Here is an 18,604-nt window from a genome sequence, read left to right as displayed (position 1 = left end):
AAATTCAATAAAACTCAAAAGTTTAAGGAAAAGGAAAGAAACCACTTTATAGAAACAGCTGTATCCATTTAAGAATCAGTCACCTGGATTACCACTCTTCTTATAACTAAATTTCTATATTTGTATTTTTAGGATGATAATCAGGTAAACAGACAAAAATAGATTAAGATTCCAGAGAAATGTTTAAAACAAAATAAAAACTAGATGAGCAAAAAAGGTTAAAAAAAATTTTTTTTAATGAACAAAGTTGGGCTAATCCTGATAAGAACAAGTGAAATTATGGACATCAAGAAAATAAAATCTCAAAGTAAATGCAGATTAAAAACTGGAGACCATAAAACACAAAATCAAATCAATATTTAATTCTTCTCTGGGAACCAATTTCTCCATTGGTATAATGGAGAAAGTAAGGTATTGAATGCATACATCTTAGTTCAAATCTCAATTTCGTCAGTTAAGACAGTATTTCATGGTCTCATTTTCTTCAACTGAAAAATGAAACAACATCTACACCTAAAAGGGATAGTCTTACGTTACAACTGATTCATTTCAAGGACCGGCAAATCACCCAATCACAGCTGTTTGGAATCATATACTCATAGTCAGATTCCAACACTGTGAAATCTGGTTACTGTCACTTACATTGGATGAACTTCCAAAGAACATGAATGTAAAGGTACTTAAGAAAAAAAAATTCCCAGAGAGACCTCAATTCAATCTGGGAACTAATGTTACAGATAATTGAAGGCATCTAATACAGAATACCTTTGACTATTATCGTTAACAAAAGAACTTAATGGTACCAGTAATCTGCAAGAAGGATAATTAAAGTCATACTTTATTAAGTTTTGGGGTAGTGTTTATCTGTTTGTCCATCTATCCATCCATGTATGTACGTATTTATGGCAGCAAATTAATTTTCCCAATTATATTTGGCTCAAACCTTAGAAACCAATTTGTGTCTCAGCATAGTTCTGAGATACTCAGGACTGCAAAGAAAAGCCACTATAACATATAAAACTGCCACAGATAATCTGTAGGTGGAGAACAACAGGATATACATATTACCTGATGTGACCACTGACCATACACAAGCTCATTTTTCACTTCTATTTAGGAAAATGAAAAAAACAGCTTCTTGGCTTGCTTTGTTACATACAACCATTAGTTATACAGCACACATGCCCAAACCCAAAATTCATTCTGATACTATCTCCAGCCCATAAGGTTTTGAAACTGTACTTTCTTGTAACTTCAGTTTTATTCAGTGCCAGATTCCTGCAGTATACATTAGCACAACTTCTAGCTCCTTTCCTTTCTAGTCAGCAAGGTCCCATCTCACTGGACTCTTCTAGTCACTTTCAGGGATGGGGTGCGTTAGGAGTGGTGTATGAGTGGAATTAGGGGAGATGTGGTCTCATCTCCGAAGGCCTCACTGTGGATGCCTGTGATGTTCTTCTCCAGCAATCAACCACTCCTTTTTTCCTACAGCCCCTTAGCCTCAAGATGGCTGGTGTAGGCACTGGCAGCCTGACAAGACAAGCAGATTCTGCTTCCACATACATCTTCCAGTTGGGTGACTGAGCTGGCATTTATTCATCAGTTTGCACTTCTGGCTTTAATCTGGAAGCCAAATGGAGGGACTCAGGGAGCAGGTAAGGAAAACTAACAATTAAAAAGCTGTAAAGATACCCACTCCAGTATCCTTGTCTGAAAAATCCCATGGACAGAGGAGCCTGTCAGGCTACAGTCCATGGGGTCACAAAAGAGGTGAAGATGACTTACTGACTAAACAACAGCAGCAATCTGTCTGATGTTACAGCGTCCTGCCTACAATCTTACCCTCCTAAATAATGAGGAGATTGTGAAACTGGTCTTCTCCACTCATTTCATGTTCAGTCACTCAGTCGTGTCCAACTCTTTGTGACCCCATGGACTGTAGCACAACAGGTCTCCCTGTCCTTCACTAAATCCCAGATCTTGCTCAAACTCATGTCCATTGATTCAGGGATACCATCCAATCATCTGGTCCTCTGTTGTCCCCTTCTCCACCTGCCTTCGATCTTTCTCAGCATCAGGGTTTTTTCCAATGAGTTGGCTCTTTGTATCAGGTGACCAAAGTATTGGAGCTTCAGCTTTAGCATCAATCCTTCCAATGAATATTCAGGATTGATTTCCTTTAGGATTGACTGGTTGGATCTCCTTGCTGTCCAAGGGACTCTCAAGAGTCTTCTCCAACACGACAGTTCAAAAGCATCAAGTCTTTGGCCCTCAGCATTCTTTATGGTCCAACTTTCACATCCATACACAAATACTGGAAAAATCATTAACTTTGACTATATAGATCTTTGTCCGCTAAGTAATGTCTCAGCTTTTTAATACACTGTTTAGGTTTGTCATAGCTTTTCTTCCAAGGAGTAAGCATCTTTTAATTTTCTGGCTGCAGTCACCATCTGCAGTGATTTTGGAGCCCCCCCAAAAAAAGTCTGCCACTGTTTCCACTGTTTCCCCATCTATCTGCCATGAAGTGATGGGACCGGATGCCATGATCTTAGTGTTTTGAATGTTGAGTTTTAAGCCAGCATTTTCACTCTCTTCTCTCACCTTCATCAAGAGGCTCTTTAGTTCCTCTTCACTTTCTGCCATAAGGGTGGTGTCATCTGTGTCATCTGCATATCTGAGGTTATTGATTTCTCCTAGCAATCTTGATTTCAGCTTGTGCTTCACTTAGCCCAGCATTTAACATGATGTACTCTGCATATAAGTTAAATAAGCAAGAAAACAATACATAGCCCTGACATACTCCTTTTCCAATTTTGAACTAGTCTGTTGTTCCATTTTCAGTCCTAACTGTTGCTTCTTGACTTGCATACAGGTTTCTCAGGAGGCATGTAAGGTGGTCTGGTATTCCCATCTCTTGAAGAACTTTCCAGTTTGTTGTGACCCACACAGTCAAAGATTTTAGGATAGTCAATGAAGCAGAAGTAGATGTCCTTCTGGAATTCTGTTGCTTTTTATATGATCCAACAGATGTTAGCAATTTGATTTCTGGTTCCTCCGCCTTTTCTAAATCCAACTTGAACACCAGGAAGTTCTCGGTTCATAAACTGTTGAAGCTAGCTTGGAGAATTTTGAGAATTACTTTGCTAACATGTGAAATGAGTGTAATCATGTGGCAGTTTGAACCTTCTTTGATATTGCCCTTCTTTGGAACTGGGATAAAAACTGACCTTTTCCAGTCCTGTAGCCACTGCTGACTTTCCCAAATTTGCTGGCATATTGAGTGCAGCACTTTAACAGCATTAGCTTTTAGGATTTGAAATAGCTCAGCTGGAATTCCATCACCACTACTAGCTCTGTTCATAGTGATGCTTCCTAATGCCCACTTGAGTTCACATTCCAAGATGTCTGGCTCTAGGTGAGTAATCACACCATCGTGGTTATCTGGGTCATTAAGATCTTTTTTGTATAGTTCTTCTGTGTATCCTTGTCACATCTTCTTATCTTCTGCTTCTGTTAGGACCATACCGTTTCTGTCCTTTATTGTGCCCATCTTTGTATGAAATGTTCCCTTTGTATCTATAATTTTTTTAAAGAGATCTCTACTCTTTCCCATTCTATTGTTTTCCTCTATTTCTAGGCATTGTTCACTTAGGAAGACTTTCTTATCTCTCCTTAATATTCTTTGGAACTCTGCATTCAGATGAGTATATCTTTCCTTTTCTCCTTTGGTTTTCATGTCTCTTCTTTTCTCAGCTATTTATAAGGCCTCGTCAGAAAACCACTTTGCCTTTTTGCATTTCTTCTTATTGGGAATGGTTTTGATCACCACCTCCTGTACAATGTGACAAACCTTGGTCCATAGTTCTTCAGGAACTCTGTAAGATCTGATCCCTTGAATCTATTTGTCACTTCCACTGTATAATCATAAGGGATTTGATTTAGGTCATACTTGAATGGTCCAGTCGTTTCCCTACTTTTTTCAATTTAAGTCTGAAATTTGCAATAAGGTGTTCATGATCTGAGCCACAGTCAGCTCCCGGTCTTGTTTTTGCTGACTGTATATAGCTTCTCCATCTTCGGTTGCAAAGAATATCATCAATTTGATTCTGGTATTGACCATCTGGTGATGTCCGCATGTAGAGCCATCTCTTGTGTTGTTGGAAGAGGGTGTTTGCTATGACCAGTGCGTTCTCTTGGCAAAACTCTGTTAGCCTTTGCCCTGATTCATTTTGTACTCCAAGGCCAAACTTGCCTGTTACTCAAGGTATCTCCTGACTTCCTACTTTTGCAGTCCAATCCCCTATGATGAAAAGACATCTTTTTTTTGGTGTTAGTTCTACAAGGTCTTGTAGGTCTTCATAGAACCATTTTACCTCAGTTTCCTCGGCATTAGTGGTTGGGGCACAGACTTGGGTTACTGTGATGGTTTGCCAAATTGAATGGTTTGCCCTGGAAATGAACAGAGATCATTCTGTCGCTTTTGCGACTGCACCCAAGTACTGCGTTTTGTACTCTTTTGTTGACTATGAGAGCGACTTCATTTCTTCTAAGGGATTCTTCCCCACGGTAGTAGATATAATGGTCATCTGAATTTAATTCATCCATTCCAGTCCATTTTAGTTCACTGATTCCTAAGATGTCGATGTTCACTCTTGCCATCTCTAGTTTGACCACTTTGTCCACTTTTAATTTACTTTGATTCATGGACCTAACATTCTAGGTTTCTATGCAGTATTATTCTTTATAGCATCAGACTTTACCTTCACCACCAGATGCACCCACAACTGGGTGTTTTTATCACTTTGGCTCAGTCTCTTCATTCCTTCTGGAGCTATTTCTATGCTCTTCTCTAGTAGCATAATGGGCACCTACCAACCTGGTGAGTTCATCTTTCAGTATCATACCTTTTTGCCTTTTCATACTGTTCATGGAGTCCTCAAGGCAAGAATGCTCATTAAAAAGGGGGAATAATCTAATAGCTGTCTGTTGTTATTTCCATTTCCATCTCCATTTCCATTGGAGATGTACTTCAATACCTTACTGATATTACTTGGAGAAAGAGATGTATAATTAACACCCTGGTACGATTTTTATGAATAGGGAAAATATTAATAGTAATAAGTATTATTTACTCAATTATTTTTTTACTGATCATTCATACTTAGCTACAGAAATTGGAAATATTATATTAAGAGAACATATTTTATAAGATTCCAGTGTATCCTAATGAAGCAAATAGTTCAATAATTTTTTGTATTTCCTAATAACTAGGACTCAAGATTAAAAACATTTTCATCTTTCAAAGCCTTTACCTTGAACATAACGGCTCTAACCAGTAGGCCCCCCGTTCCCCTACCTCCTGGTTGAACAGTGTCATCTTCCTGAAGACATATGCAGTGTTCCCCTCTTCTGAGTGGCAGGTGACTTGGTAGCAGCCATAGAATGAACTTCCTGTGGGTTCCGGCCAATACTGGTGACACTTAACCTGGTATCAATAAATTTTAGAAATAGACATAATTTAGGTTCTCCAATTTTTTTAATATTTTAATTTTTAAGAACTTTCAAGCTTAAAGAAATGTAACAAAAATAATTTAATGAATTCTCATATACCCTTCAATTGCACTCATCTCACATGCTAGTAAAGTAATGCTAAAAATTCTCCAAGCCAGGCTTCAATAATACGTGAACCGCGAAATTCCAGATGTTCAAACTGGTTTTAGAAAAGGCAGAGGAACCAGAGATCAAATTGCCAACATTCACTGGATCATCGAAAAAGCAAGGGAGTTCCAGAAAAACATCTATTTCTGCTTTATTGACTATGCCAAAGCCTTTGATTGTGTGGATGACAATAAACTGTGGAAAATTCTGAAAGAGATGGGAATACCAGACCACCTGACCTGCCTCTTAAGAAATCTGTATGCAGGTCAGGAAGCAACAGTTAGAACTAGACATAGAACAACAGACTGGTTCCAAATAGGAAAAGGAATACGTCAAGGCTGTATATTGTCATCCTGTTTATTTAACTTACATGCAGAGTCCATCATGAGAAACGCTGGGCTGAAAGCAGCACAAGCTGGAATCAAGATTGCAGGGAGAAATATCAATAACCTCAGATTTGCAGATGGCACCATCCTTATGGCAGAAAGTGAAAAAGAACTAAAGAGCCTCTTGATGAAAGTGAAAGAGGAGCGTGAAGAAGTTGGTTTAAAGCTCAACATTCAGAAAACTAAGATCACGGCATCCGGTCCCATCACTTCATGGCAAACAGATGGAGAAATAGCGGAAACAGTGGCAGACTTTATTTTTGGGGGCTCCAAAATCACTGCAGATGGTGACTGCAGCCATGAAATTAAAAGACGCTTACTCCTTGAGAGAAAAGTTATGACCAACCTAGACAGCATATTAAAAAGCAGAGACATTACTTTGCCAACAAAGGTCCATCTAGTCAAGTAGTCATGTATGGATGTGAGAGTTGGACTATAAAGAAAGCTGAGCGCTGAAGAATGATGCTTTTGAACTGTGGTGTTGGAGAAGACTCTTGAGAGTCCCTTGGACTGCAAGGAGATCCAACCAGTCAATCCTAAAGGAAATCAGTCCTGAATATTCATTGGAAGGACTGATGTTGAAGCTGAAACTCCAATACTTTGTCCACCTAGTGCGAAGAGTTGGCTCATTGGAAAAGACCCTGATGCTGGGAAAGATTGAAGGTGGGAGAAGGGAACGACAGAGGATGAGATGGTTGGATGGCATCACTGACTGAATGGACATGAGTTTGAGTAATCTCCGCAAGTTGGAAGAGGCCTGGCCTGCTGCAGTCTATGAGGTCACAAAGAGTCGGACATGTCTGAGTGACTGAACTGAACTGAACATATACCCTTCACAGAGATCTGTCAACGAGCAACATTTTTTTTTGGTCATTTCTTCTCTTTGTAATAAGAGTCTGTTTGGATATATTTCGAAACTTCAGATATCTTGTTTACAACAAGCTTCCAACCTTAAGTAATTATTACTATGAGGGTGCCAAATGGTATACTAATCGTTATATTTCTTAGATTTAATAGTATGAAAGACTCTTCAACTAAAATGGGAAATGCAATCCATTTACTTTCATAAATTAGGATTAAAAAAATAAGATTTAATGACATACAATTCTGTTACATTCTATTCAGCCATTTAAAACACACTACTCTATCATTTTTAGAATATCCACAGAGCTGTGTAACCCTCACCACAATCACTTTTAGAACACATTCATTACTCCCAGAGGAAGGCCCACATCCATCGGTAACAATCATGCAACTCCTCTAATCCACCTGTCTCCTTCCGTCCCAGACCTGGGCAACCACTGCTCTACTTTCTGTCCCCTGTGGCCTACTTTGGACATCACATATAATTGAACCATAAAATATGTTGTGTTTGGTGACTGGCTTTGTTTACTTAGAATAATGTTTTCTAGGTTTATCCATGTTGCAGCATGTATCACTTTTCATACCTTCTTATTGCTAAATAATATTCAACTGTATGACTACACCATATTTTATCTGGTACATTTCGCTTCTTTCTACCTATGGGCTACTGAGAATAACGCTGCTGTGAACATCTGTGCACCAGTTTTTGTGTGGACATGTATTTAATTCTCTCGGGTATTTCTATGAGTGAAATTGCTAAGCTGCAGTCACACTGTTTAGCCGCTTGAAGAAATGAAGGGTGTCTTCAAGGTAGTTGCATCATTTACCAAATCCATCAGCAAGACAGCAGGTTCCACTGTCTCCACATCATTACCAACATTGATTATTTTCTGTCATATTTACTTTAGCTATCCAACTAGCTATGAAGTAGTATCTCACTGTAGCTTTCACTTCCATTTCCTTGGCGACTAATGATGCTGAGTATCTTTTCATGATCTTATTGGTCATTTGAATGTCTTCTTTGGAGAATCATCTATTTAGATCCTTCGGCCATTTTTAAATGGGATATTGTAATTTCATGGCTAAGTTGTATGACTTCTTCACACATTATAAATACAAATCACTTATTCAAACATTTATCAGTCCATTTAAATAATAATAATAATGGCTAACATCACATTTCTTTTAACACAGTATGTGTTAGTTGCAGTTTTAAGCATTTAACCATGATGATTTTAATCATGACACCATAAGAAAGGAAGTTTAAAGATTACAAAAGAGATTAAATCAATATGAATATTTTAACTATAGATGTAATGTAATTTGAAAAATGTCTGAGCAATGTGTAAGATTCAAGTATGACTTACTCTGCCACGTTCAACCTGTGTGGTCAACATCACAACCATGGAGGAGCCTTGTTCCCAAGTCATCTGCCAAAAATCTGTACAAGTGTGTGGTAATGGCCCTTGACAAGCAATGTACTGATTTATAATTCTAGAAGAAGGAATTTCCATCTAAAAAGAAAAAGACACAAAACCAAAATCGCTTTGCATTATTACTTTTTCTTAGGATCAAATATAGGAAAATCATCTATTAAATGATAACTGAATTAATCTCAATAAATTGCAGAGTCAGTAAAACAAATCTCTATCAACTATTTTATTTGAAGAAGTTTCTTGGCAATGTGCAGTAGCTATATATACTTATCTTTCAATTAGTGGAAACAGAAATTTAAATATTTTCCAAAGTACTCTTATGAAATTAAAAGCATCTATATAGAGAATCCTGTTTCACAGGCACGGACTTGGTATAGAAATAAAAAATATTTCTCTCTCTATAGGAAACAAACACTATATATAAAAATAAACAACAAGGTTCTACTATAAAGCACAGGGAATATATTCGATATCTTTTAAGTTAAAATGGAAAAGAAAAAAAAAGTCTCTAAACAGCTTATTAGTAAATTTTGTGAGGAGCAAAAATTCTGCCATTTGCTTTAGTTTAGATTTTTCATATTACATATGTGTTTATATATTATGTAATATGCATATTAATTATATATAATATATATATAACATGAAAAGATTGGCAAGTATTTTAAATTCATTATTTTCAGAAGTTAAGACTGTAACTATTTGGGGAAGATAAACTATCATCCTATTACATTTTAAACACTGAATTCAAAAGGTGCATGTGTTTATTTCTGGGCTTCCCTGGTGTCTCAGCTGGTAAAGAATCTGCCTCCAATATGGGAAACCTGAGTTCAATCTCTGGGTTGGGAACATCCCTGGAGAAGGGAACGGCTACCCACTCCAGTCTTCTGGCCTGGAAAGTTTTACGGACTGTATATAATCCATGGGGTCGCAAAGAGTCAGACATGACTGAGCGACTTTGACTTTCACCTCACTCACCATACTGTTGTAACACTTTGAACAATAATAACAACAAGCACTTAAATTATTCACATAAAGGAAAGTACAAATCAAACTGTAAGAAATTACCATTTCTTACCTATTAGGTTGAAATATCAGAAAATTTGATAATACCATATACACATATGTAGCCTTTATCAGAAACTACGGGTTCATATATGCATTGGAATTCAGAATTTGGGGGATTTTTGAAAGGTTCTTCAGTGCACACACCATGTAATAAGTAATGTTCCTTGCAGGCTATAGGTCATTACTCTGTCATCAGTCATTATCAAAAAGTCTACAAATAATAAATGCTGGAGAGGGTGCAGAGAAAAGGGAACCCTCTTGCACGGTTGGTGGGAATGTAAATTGATACAGCCACAATGGAAGATGGTATGGATATTCCTTAAAATTCTAGGAATAAAACCACCATGTGACCCAGTGATCTCACTCCTAGGCATACACCCTGAGGAAACCAAAACTGAAAAAGACACATGTACCCCAATATTCACTGCAGCACTATTTACAATAGCTAGAACATGGAAGCAACCTAGATGTCCATCGACAGATGAATGGACAAAGAAGCTGTGGTACGTATATACAATGGAATATTACTCAGCCATAAAAAGGATCACATTCAAATCAGTTCTAATGAAGTGGATGAACCTACAGTCTATTATACAGCATGAAATTAAGTCAGAGACAGAAAGATAAACATCGTATACTAACACATATATATGAAATCTAGAAAGATGGTACCGATTAATTTATTTCTGAAGAAAGAGATATAGAGAACAGATTTATGGACACGGGGAGTGGACTAGAAGAGGGTGAGATGTATGGAGAGAGAAACATGGAAACTTACATTACCATATGTAAAATAGATAGCCAATGGGAACTTGCTGTATGACTCATGGATCTCAAACAGGGGCTGTGTATCAACCTAGAGGGATGATGGGGAGAGAGATGGGAGGGAGGTTCGAGAGGGAGGGGACATATGTATAATACTTGCAGCTGATTCATGTTGAGGTTTGATAGAAAACAACAAAATTCTGTAAAGCAATTATCCTTCAATTAAGAAATAAATCAACTTTTAAAAAAAGTGCTCATCAGAGGTACAAAGTAAAGTTGATCCTCATTAATCATGGATTCTAGAATAAACCTCAAAGTTTAGATCAGCCCCTCTTATTCCAAATGACAAAGGTATAATTAAAAAAAAAACTTACATTTATATAATTTGCATTGATATAGTCTTCATTACCCTTTAAAATGACCCGTGTAGCATCATCTGAAAAAATTTAAAAGACAGAATATTTTAATAAAGTTATGTTAAGAAGATTAAACTTAACACACAAGGAGAATAGATACTTACAAGGCGAAATATCTCTGTATCTATTTTTGGAAATGTTCTGAGGTAATTTGGCACAACACATTGTCATTCCAGGCTTTTTCCGATATAGTTGCTAAAAAAAAGAAAGTACAAGACAAGTTCAGAAAGCCATTGAGAGTTTTTACTTTTTTAGACTTGATTCTATGCTATCAAGAAATGGGTTTTTACATTGGAATACCTCATCTATACAATGATGTATCTTAGGTTAGTAAAGTATTGAACCAGGTTTGCAAAGCTGAATTCTGCAAAATTTCTAATATGAATTATAAACATTTTGAAAAATGGTAAAACATGTAAAAACAATTTTGCTTACAGAAAGAGTACCTGAAATTTTAAATAGCAAATCTATAGGAAATATTTACTTCATTTATTTTATATTTGAAGGTACTCCTTTATTTCTTTTTTAATATATACCCACTCTTTGTTAGATTTTTCTTCCCATTTAGGTAGCATTCATTTAGAGGTGTTTAAAAGGAAAACTGATATGCCCTAAATATTTTATCATCATTTATCTATGACATATACTCCAGAGCAACAGATATTAATGATGGCTAACTATGTTGAAAAAAATTAGAGAAGGATTAAATATGACAAGGCACAAAAACTATTCTTTAATTCAGGATTTTTAAGTCTATAATAGTCTATCTTCATCTGCAGCCTTTCATAAACACAGCTATTTAATTATAGAAAAAAATGTTGTTTGATGACATAGACCTATATAATCTTATCTCCCTCTTTTAAACTGATACCTATTAGTGAAACCACAGCTAGAACTTGGGGAGTAATTTTTAAAACTTTACACTTTACAGCTCTTTTTGCCAATATTTCTCAATAATATTTTATTAATACATTATAACTGATACTAGATTAGGCAGTTAAGAAGTCATGAAATTAATAACAAAATATGGGCAAACACCTTTTCTATATCATGTTACTTACATCAAACTGTGTCAGTACTGTTCCTGTGATAAGGCCCTCAGCCAGCTGGATCATCGACTCTCGCAGGGAGTGGTCATCCTGATGGATGCTGTCGAGAGGGGCTTTCTCAGGAATGTACTGGAAGTCTGGCTCATTTTCTAGCTTTTCTTCCACTACATCATACACAGCTACAAACACAAAACCAATATGGAAACCTTAATGAATTGGCAAAAGGAATTTATCAGATATTATTTAATTTAAAGTGAAAAAAATATTCACTTATTTGTCACTCATCAGATCTGAGTCTGGGGTCACTGTATATGGGCCAAGAGTGTTGTAGAGTTGAAAAAGTACCTCTGGGGAAATGAAGGGTTCTTGGCCATTATTGCTGAAAATGTCTGCAACTTGCAGAGACAGTAAGAAAAAGAGGAATGTCAAGAAGATCTGCTCTGAACATATCTGTCCTTAATCTGTAGAATCTTGGGCAACAGCACCAATAGAGACCTATCCATCACACATGTAGACAGGAAGAGTTACACATGAACTGAACAGAATGCTACACTAAATATGTTCTATTGTTGTTTCTTGACATATTTATTAAACAACTTACAGGACTAGTTTTGTTTTTTTTTTTTTTTTAATATATTTCTTTATTTGGCTGCACAAGTAAGGCACTTGGGATCTAGTTCCCTGACCAGGGATGGAAATCAAGCCCTCTTCTGCCTTGGGAGTGTGGCGTTCTAACCACTCGACCACTGGGAAGTCCCAGGAAACCAAATGTCCAAGGAGAATTCTAGGCCAGAATTCATAGTCATGGGAATGAGGGGAGCCAAACTCTAGGCTGTAATCCTTAGCCCAGTCTCAGCCTGCCCTCCTCTTCTTTCCACCCTCAGCTTCACTCTGTAATGCAGGGGCCTATAAACATACCATGAACAACATCTCAGTCCACACAGAAGCTCAGTCTACACTCCTGTGGAAACTGCTTCTTATGATACCTTATTGGCCTATATCCTGTCACCAACCCTTGGGAGAACGGACCTGAGAAAACTGGCCACAAAAACCCAGGAAGCAGGCTCAGAGCTATTTGGTCAGAGAACTGAGAGTTGAAAAAAGTGGTCTAGAAAGGAAGGAGAGGCCATAGGTGCTGGCTTGCATGCACCCTTGGTCCTGCAGAATCCTGACCCCCATGGGGGCAGCAGAGCTGAAGAAGGGCAGAACCTTCTAAAGGACGGAGTCAAGCTCCTGCCTTTAAGAGGCTTTGTTCCTGCTCAGATATAAATGCATTTTTGAGAAGAACAGATTTCTGAAATGAAGAATGCAAAGACAAAAAGATATAAATGCATTTTGTCTAAGAAGAAATAAGATTTAAAGGGCAAAAGACCAGGAAAAACAAGCTCTTATATTCTGATATTTTTAACTAATTAATTGATTACGGCTGTGCTGGGTCTTCATTGATGCCTGTGGGCTCTCTCTGGTTGTGGTGCATAGGGTTCTCACTGCAGTGGCTTCTCCTGTTGCAGAGCATGAGTTCTAAGCTCTCAGGCTCTAGAGTGCAGGCTCAGTGGCTGTGGCACATGGGCTTAGTTGCTCTGCAGCATGTGGAATCTTTCGGACCAGGGATTCAACCCATGGCCCCTGCACTGGCAGGCAGACTCTTAACCAGTAGACCACCAGGGAAGTCCTTTTCTGATACTTTTGACAAACGTAATTTAAAATTTTGATTATACATTATTATTTTTTTTTAATGGACATGACACCTGCACTGAAAGTGAATCCTGGTCCAGATTTTAATGATAAAACAGTATTAGAAAGATATTTGCCAAAAGAAGTAGGTACCAGGTGGGTTCCTCTCCTAAAGTATAAATGGGGTAACTTGGAATTGCAAAATGACCATGCCTTTTCCATTATGTAGACTTTTGTTCATATTCTCTCTCTTTACTAGTCATGAATTTGCAAGCAGGTAATGAATGTCTTGGTGAATAAATGTTTTCAACTATAATATGATGCTAATTCACTTATCTCACTGGATGGCTGTAAACATTAAATGAGAAGGTACGAAAGAGCCAGGTCTATGGAAAGCATTTTAAAATTATTAGCTAATATGATTATTAAGTTCTCCAGGATCTGTTATCAAGAAAAAATTGAAAAAAAAAAAAAATCAAATTCAGAGACAACTCTTAGTATGAAAATTAAGTTGCTTTATGTGACAGAAAATGCCTAAAAATATCCAATCTAAATAAATGAGTTCCTTTAAAAGTAAAAAATGTAACGTTCTGTTGAAGTCTTCTAAATTTTCCTAGAAAGCTAATTTTTTTTTTTTTTTTTTTAACAAATTGAAGGTGTATGGCAATTCTGTGTTGAGCAAGCCTATTGGTATCACTTTTCAAGCAGCATTTGTTACTTTGTGTCTCTCATATTTTTGTAATTCTCCCAATAAATTTCAAACTTCTTGTTTTTATTATATTTGTTATAGTGCTCTATGATCAATGATCTTTGATTTAGTATTTCAAAAAAGATTATGACTCCCTGAAGGTTCAGATGATGATAGCAATTTTTAGCAATAAAGTATTTTTAAATTATGGTATGTACATTACATACTTAACAGACTACAGCATAGTATAAACAAAACTTTTATATGTACTGAGAAATAAAAAAAATATGTGACTTGCTTTACTGTAGTATTTTATTTATTTACTGTGATATTTATTGTGATGGTCTGGAACTGAAACTGCAATATCTCCAAGGTCTGCCTGTAGAGAAGATAAAATGAAAATGTCCGTACCCAAGAGGCAAAATGGGTGTATAGGGGAGTAGATATTTCTAATTACATTTTGCTCCTTATGGTATGTAGTCAGCAACTAACAATGTGACATTAACCAATAATTACTCTTCTGACTAAAACTATGATTAACAATAAACTGTTCAGAACAAAACTAGAAGAAAATGTCTAACGCTAGATAGTACAGGCACTTAAGAATTTTTTCTCAGAGGAGAATGATTAATGTTGAGGAAACTTGAAACTATGCCATTATGAACACAGGTTGAAGGACCTGGGATTGTATAACTGGGGAAAAAAAAAAAAAAAAAAGGACAGCTTCTAGTAAAACTCACTGCAAAACACTGATGAGGGATTGAACTTATTCTGTATTACGTTTAGTCTGCATATTGCATAGCACAAAGAGACAGCACTAGAAACGCTGGGATTGAAGGAAGATGGACTTTAAGGTCAATTAATAATTTCACACTGGACTTTAAGGTCAATTAATAATTTCACACTGTCCACAGGGGGAATGAACTGCTTCAGGTGCCACTGAGCACTCCACATGGCAGGATATTCTTGAGGTTGTCACGGAAACTAAACTCTAGCTTGTTGGTTTTCTACAGGTGGAACAGCAAGTATATCTGAGTACCTAGGACTCCTTGAGCACCTTGGGGGTGAGAGAGGCAATTTCAGTCATGGTGGTCTGGAGAGAACTTCCTGAGGCTGACATCTCAGCAGAGACCTGAACGATGTGAAGGTATACACTGTACAAACATCAAGAGGAGTGCTTTAAGCAGAAGGACCATCAAGAAGGCCATCACAGACAACAAGAGAGTGAGGAAGGCAGAGGGGCAGGCAAGGTGGCTGAGAATTTGCATTTGACTCTACATGTGAACACTTCTCTGGTGGCTCAGTGGTAAAAAAAAATCCACCTACCAATTCAGGAAACGTGGGTTTGATCCCTGGGCTGGGAAGATCCCCTGGAAAAGGAAATGGCAAACCACTCCAATATTCTTGCCTAGAAAATCCCATGAACAAAGGAGCCTGGTGGGCTACAGTCCATGGGGTCTCAAAAGAATAGGACATGACTTAGCGACTAAACAACAACCACTCTGAATGGAAGCCACAGGTCAGTCTGATGTGACCAAGTTCTAAGAAGTCCACTCTAGCTGTTGTGTCTAGTAATAAACATGAGGGAATTATTAAAAACATGCAGTAAATCATAGAGTACCCACCGTTAGGTCGAACTAGAAGGACTAACTCCCCAGAATGTCTCTCACAGCTCGCTTTGATCAGCAGGACCACCTGGTCGTGGGTGTGCTCTGCAATGTCCCGACCGTTGATCAGTACCACTTGGTCCCCTTCATTCAATCGAGGGACACACAGGTCAGCCTGTCAAGGGATGCAAAGAAGGTTTCAAATTCACATGTAGCTTTCTGGAAGTAAGGAACAGCAATTTACGTTTATAGACTCCAGAAGAGAAATAAAATTACATACTGAAATCATCTATCCATTCACTCATCTATTAAAAAAACAGAAATAGAAAACTCACTTTCAGACCTCCCTGGTGGTCCAGTGGTGAACAATTCATCTGCCAATGCAGGGGACACAGGTTCAATCCCTGGTCCAGGAAGATGGGGCAGCTAAGCCTGGACACCACAACTAATGAGTCTGTGCTCCAGAGCCTGTGCTCCGCAACCAGAGAAGCCACCACCACCAAAATGAGAAGGCCATGTACAACTAGAGTAGCCCCTGCTTGCAGCAACTAGAGAAAGCCTGCATGCAGCAATGAAAACTCAGTGCAAACAATAAGAAATTAAAAACAAAACTCACTTTCCTATAAAGACATTCTTTTTTTCCTTCTTTATTAATAATTTTTCCCCTGATGCCCTAGTACAATTCCAGACATACAAGACTAATGCTCTCAAGTGCATAGATCAAGGTAGCTCTCACTTTGCACTGTCCAGATACATACAAATTTCAGTTGCACAGTTGAGTTAAATAACACCAAACTCCTAACATCATGCGAATTTCAGTTTCACATAAATTACAAGTAACTGCATAAAATTCAAAACTCGCTGTTAGCCCGACAGTCCAAAAATCACTATATAAATCATAAATATGCAGCATGATCAATGACCAATCACATCCCTTCTTTCCAAATGTACTGATGGCTTGTTGTTATGCATCAGTTACTCAGTTTATATGGAGATAGCAAAGCAGGTACTTGTGTGGTCTCCTTATCTCCCAAAGATAAACCCACTTTGAGTAAGGAGTAACTGGCCAAAAAGTTACAAGAGCAGCAAAGAAACAAAAAGGGACAGTGCTGAAGGTGAAATTCAAAGTGAACATAAATGGAGTTATAGAAGTAATTGACTATGTAAATATCAACATTTCTATTGTTTGAGAGACCCTAGATATGCAGGGAAAGGAATTTAGAGAAGATGAACTTATTAGAGAGAAGAACTTTATTTAGAGAAGATGAACTTTCACAAATGATTAAAGTGGCTGTGACAAGAAGGATGAAGATGTCCAAGGAAGTGATGCTGGCAAGAAACTTCTTGGGACTTCCCTGGCGGTCCAGTGGTTAAGACTCCACACATCCAATGCAGGGGGTGTAAGTTCTATCCCTGGTCAGGAAAATACCATCCCACATGCCACATGTGGCAAAAAATAAAAAATAAAAAATTGAGAGGAAATAAAAATGGACAGATCTTTAAAAAACAAAAACTCAATCCAGGAAGTCCTGGAAGATATTTCATATCACTGAAAGTGCAAAGGGCAAGTGGAAGTGGGATCCAAACTTAGATAGAATTATCACTATTTGTTGAGATAAATAAGGAAAAATGCTCACCCTGTAATTTAAGTTATATGACAAGAAAAAGAAAAGCACTGTTCACAAATTACCTTTGGTAAGTTTTCACAAAGAAATAAAATACTTTGATTCTCAATGTTTCTAATGTTCTGAATTACAGGATAATAAATCAGTATTAGTTTATTATTTCTTCATTTCCCAATACATTTAAAAAAGAAAGCATCAGAAATTTTAATGTTTTGATAAAAAATTTAAAGGTCATGGAAAAAAACACTATTTTCCCCATTGACTCGGTATGGGTTCAGGCCACATGGTTATATTTACAGCCCTGCACCACTGTGCGAAAACAAACAAGTAAATAAGGTAAAAGAAACCAACAGAAATATGGACAGCCTGTTCCAGGAATACAGTAATGAGAACACAACAGAATTAAGTTTGCAGGATGATGGGGCTGGGCCTAACAGAAAGGGCTGTGGCAAAGGCTTGAAAGATGGAAGCAGGACTAAACTCATTATACAACACAAAGTCAACAAAATCCAACAAGGTACTGTCATTAGTAGAAAGAGCACTGATCCAGAAGTCAGGTTCTTCCACTGCTGCTTATGAAATGTGTGATTTTAGACACCTGAAATTCTGAAAATGGAACAGGTATCTATTTTAATTATGCTAGTTGTAAAATTTTAAAAATGAGATATTTCAATGTAAAGAATTAAAACCTGGGAAAATTCAAAATTAAGGTTCAGACCATTCCCTTGAGGTGCTCTTTCTCTATTTCTCGGCATGTTATAGCACACTACTAGTTACCTGTTATAACTGAAGGGAACCCTCTTACACTTAATCATCTTCTGCTCTTTGTCAGGTATAATTTCTTACTTGCATTTCATTCTGATTTGGAGTCTACATCAGATGAATTTTGCTGGGACAACAGCTATTGGCTTGAATATGATCAGACAGGAAGAAATATATGACTTTGGAAATTGCTGTTGTTCAGTCACGAAGTCATGTTTGACTCTTTGCAAACCCATGGACTGCAGCACGCCAGGCTTGGAAATAACTTGAAAATTACTCTGTCTGTTTCAAAAGGTGTCCAATAGAGAAAATGACATTAAAATATTTTAAACACTGCCCTTTTCTACCAATCACCTAAAATGAGGTTTCTAAACACTGTAATGGTCTGTAAGTTAATAATATTTATTTATTTAATTGATTCTAAAGTCAGCCACTATTTACAGAACATCATTCTGGCAGAAAGGAAAAATTACCAATATAGTAATCTGTACAGCCTAAAAAAAATTTAGAATCATACAGTTTTGTTTGGAAATTAACCTGTCTATAGAGTGCTCCCTGAACATCCGTGACTGAATTGCAAACTATCCACGTTCACTGCTCAGAAAA

The 18,604-nt window shown here is 37.2% G+C and overlaps 1 protein-coding gene across 10 annotated transcripts in view; it reads right to left on the bottom strand.

The window, feature by feature from the left end:
* PTPN4 (protein tyrosine phosphatase non-receptor type 4) overlaps positions 1-18,604 on the bottom strand; it is a 197,038-nt gene that overhangs the window by 16,379 nt on the left and 162,055 nt on the right. For all 10 annotated transcript variants that reach the window (XM_055572900.1, XM_055572901.1, XM_055572902.1 and 7 more), the window contains 6 exons: positions 15,630-15,786; positions 11,655-11,821; positions 10,698-10,788; positions 10,552-10,613; positions 8,279-8,425; positions 5,360-5,488 (listed from right to left, as the gene is read on the bottom strand). In XM_055572900.1, coding sequence (XP_055428875.1) covers positions 5,360-5,488; positions 8,279-8,425; positions 10,552-10,613; positions 10,698-10,788; positions 11,655-11,821; positions 15,630-15,786 — 753 coding nt within the window. The remainder of the gene's footprint in view (positions 1-5,359; positions 5,489-8,278; positions 8,426-10,551; positions 10,614-10,697; positions 10,789-11,654; positions 11,822-15,629; positions 15,787-18,604) is intronic.

The sequence above is a fragment of the Bubalus kerabau genome, chromosome 3 (genome assembly GCF_029407905.1).
Source record: "Bubalus kerabau isolate K-KA32 ecotype Philippines breed swamp buffalo chromosome 3, PCC_UOA_SB_1v2, whole genome shotgun sequence".
Taxonomy (NCBI): Eukaryota; Metazoa; Chordata; class Mammalia; order Artiodactyla; family Bovidae; genus Bubalus; species Bubalus kerabau.
This window is presented reverse-complemented; position numbering and strand designations above follow the sequence as displayed.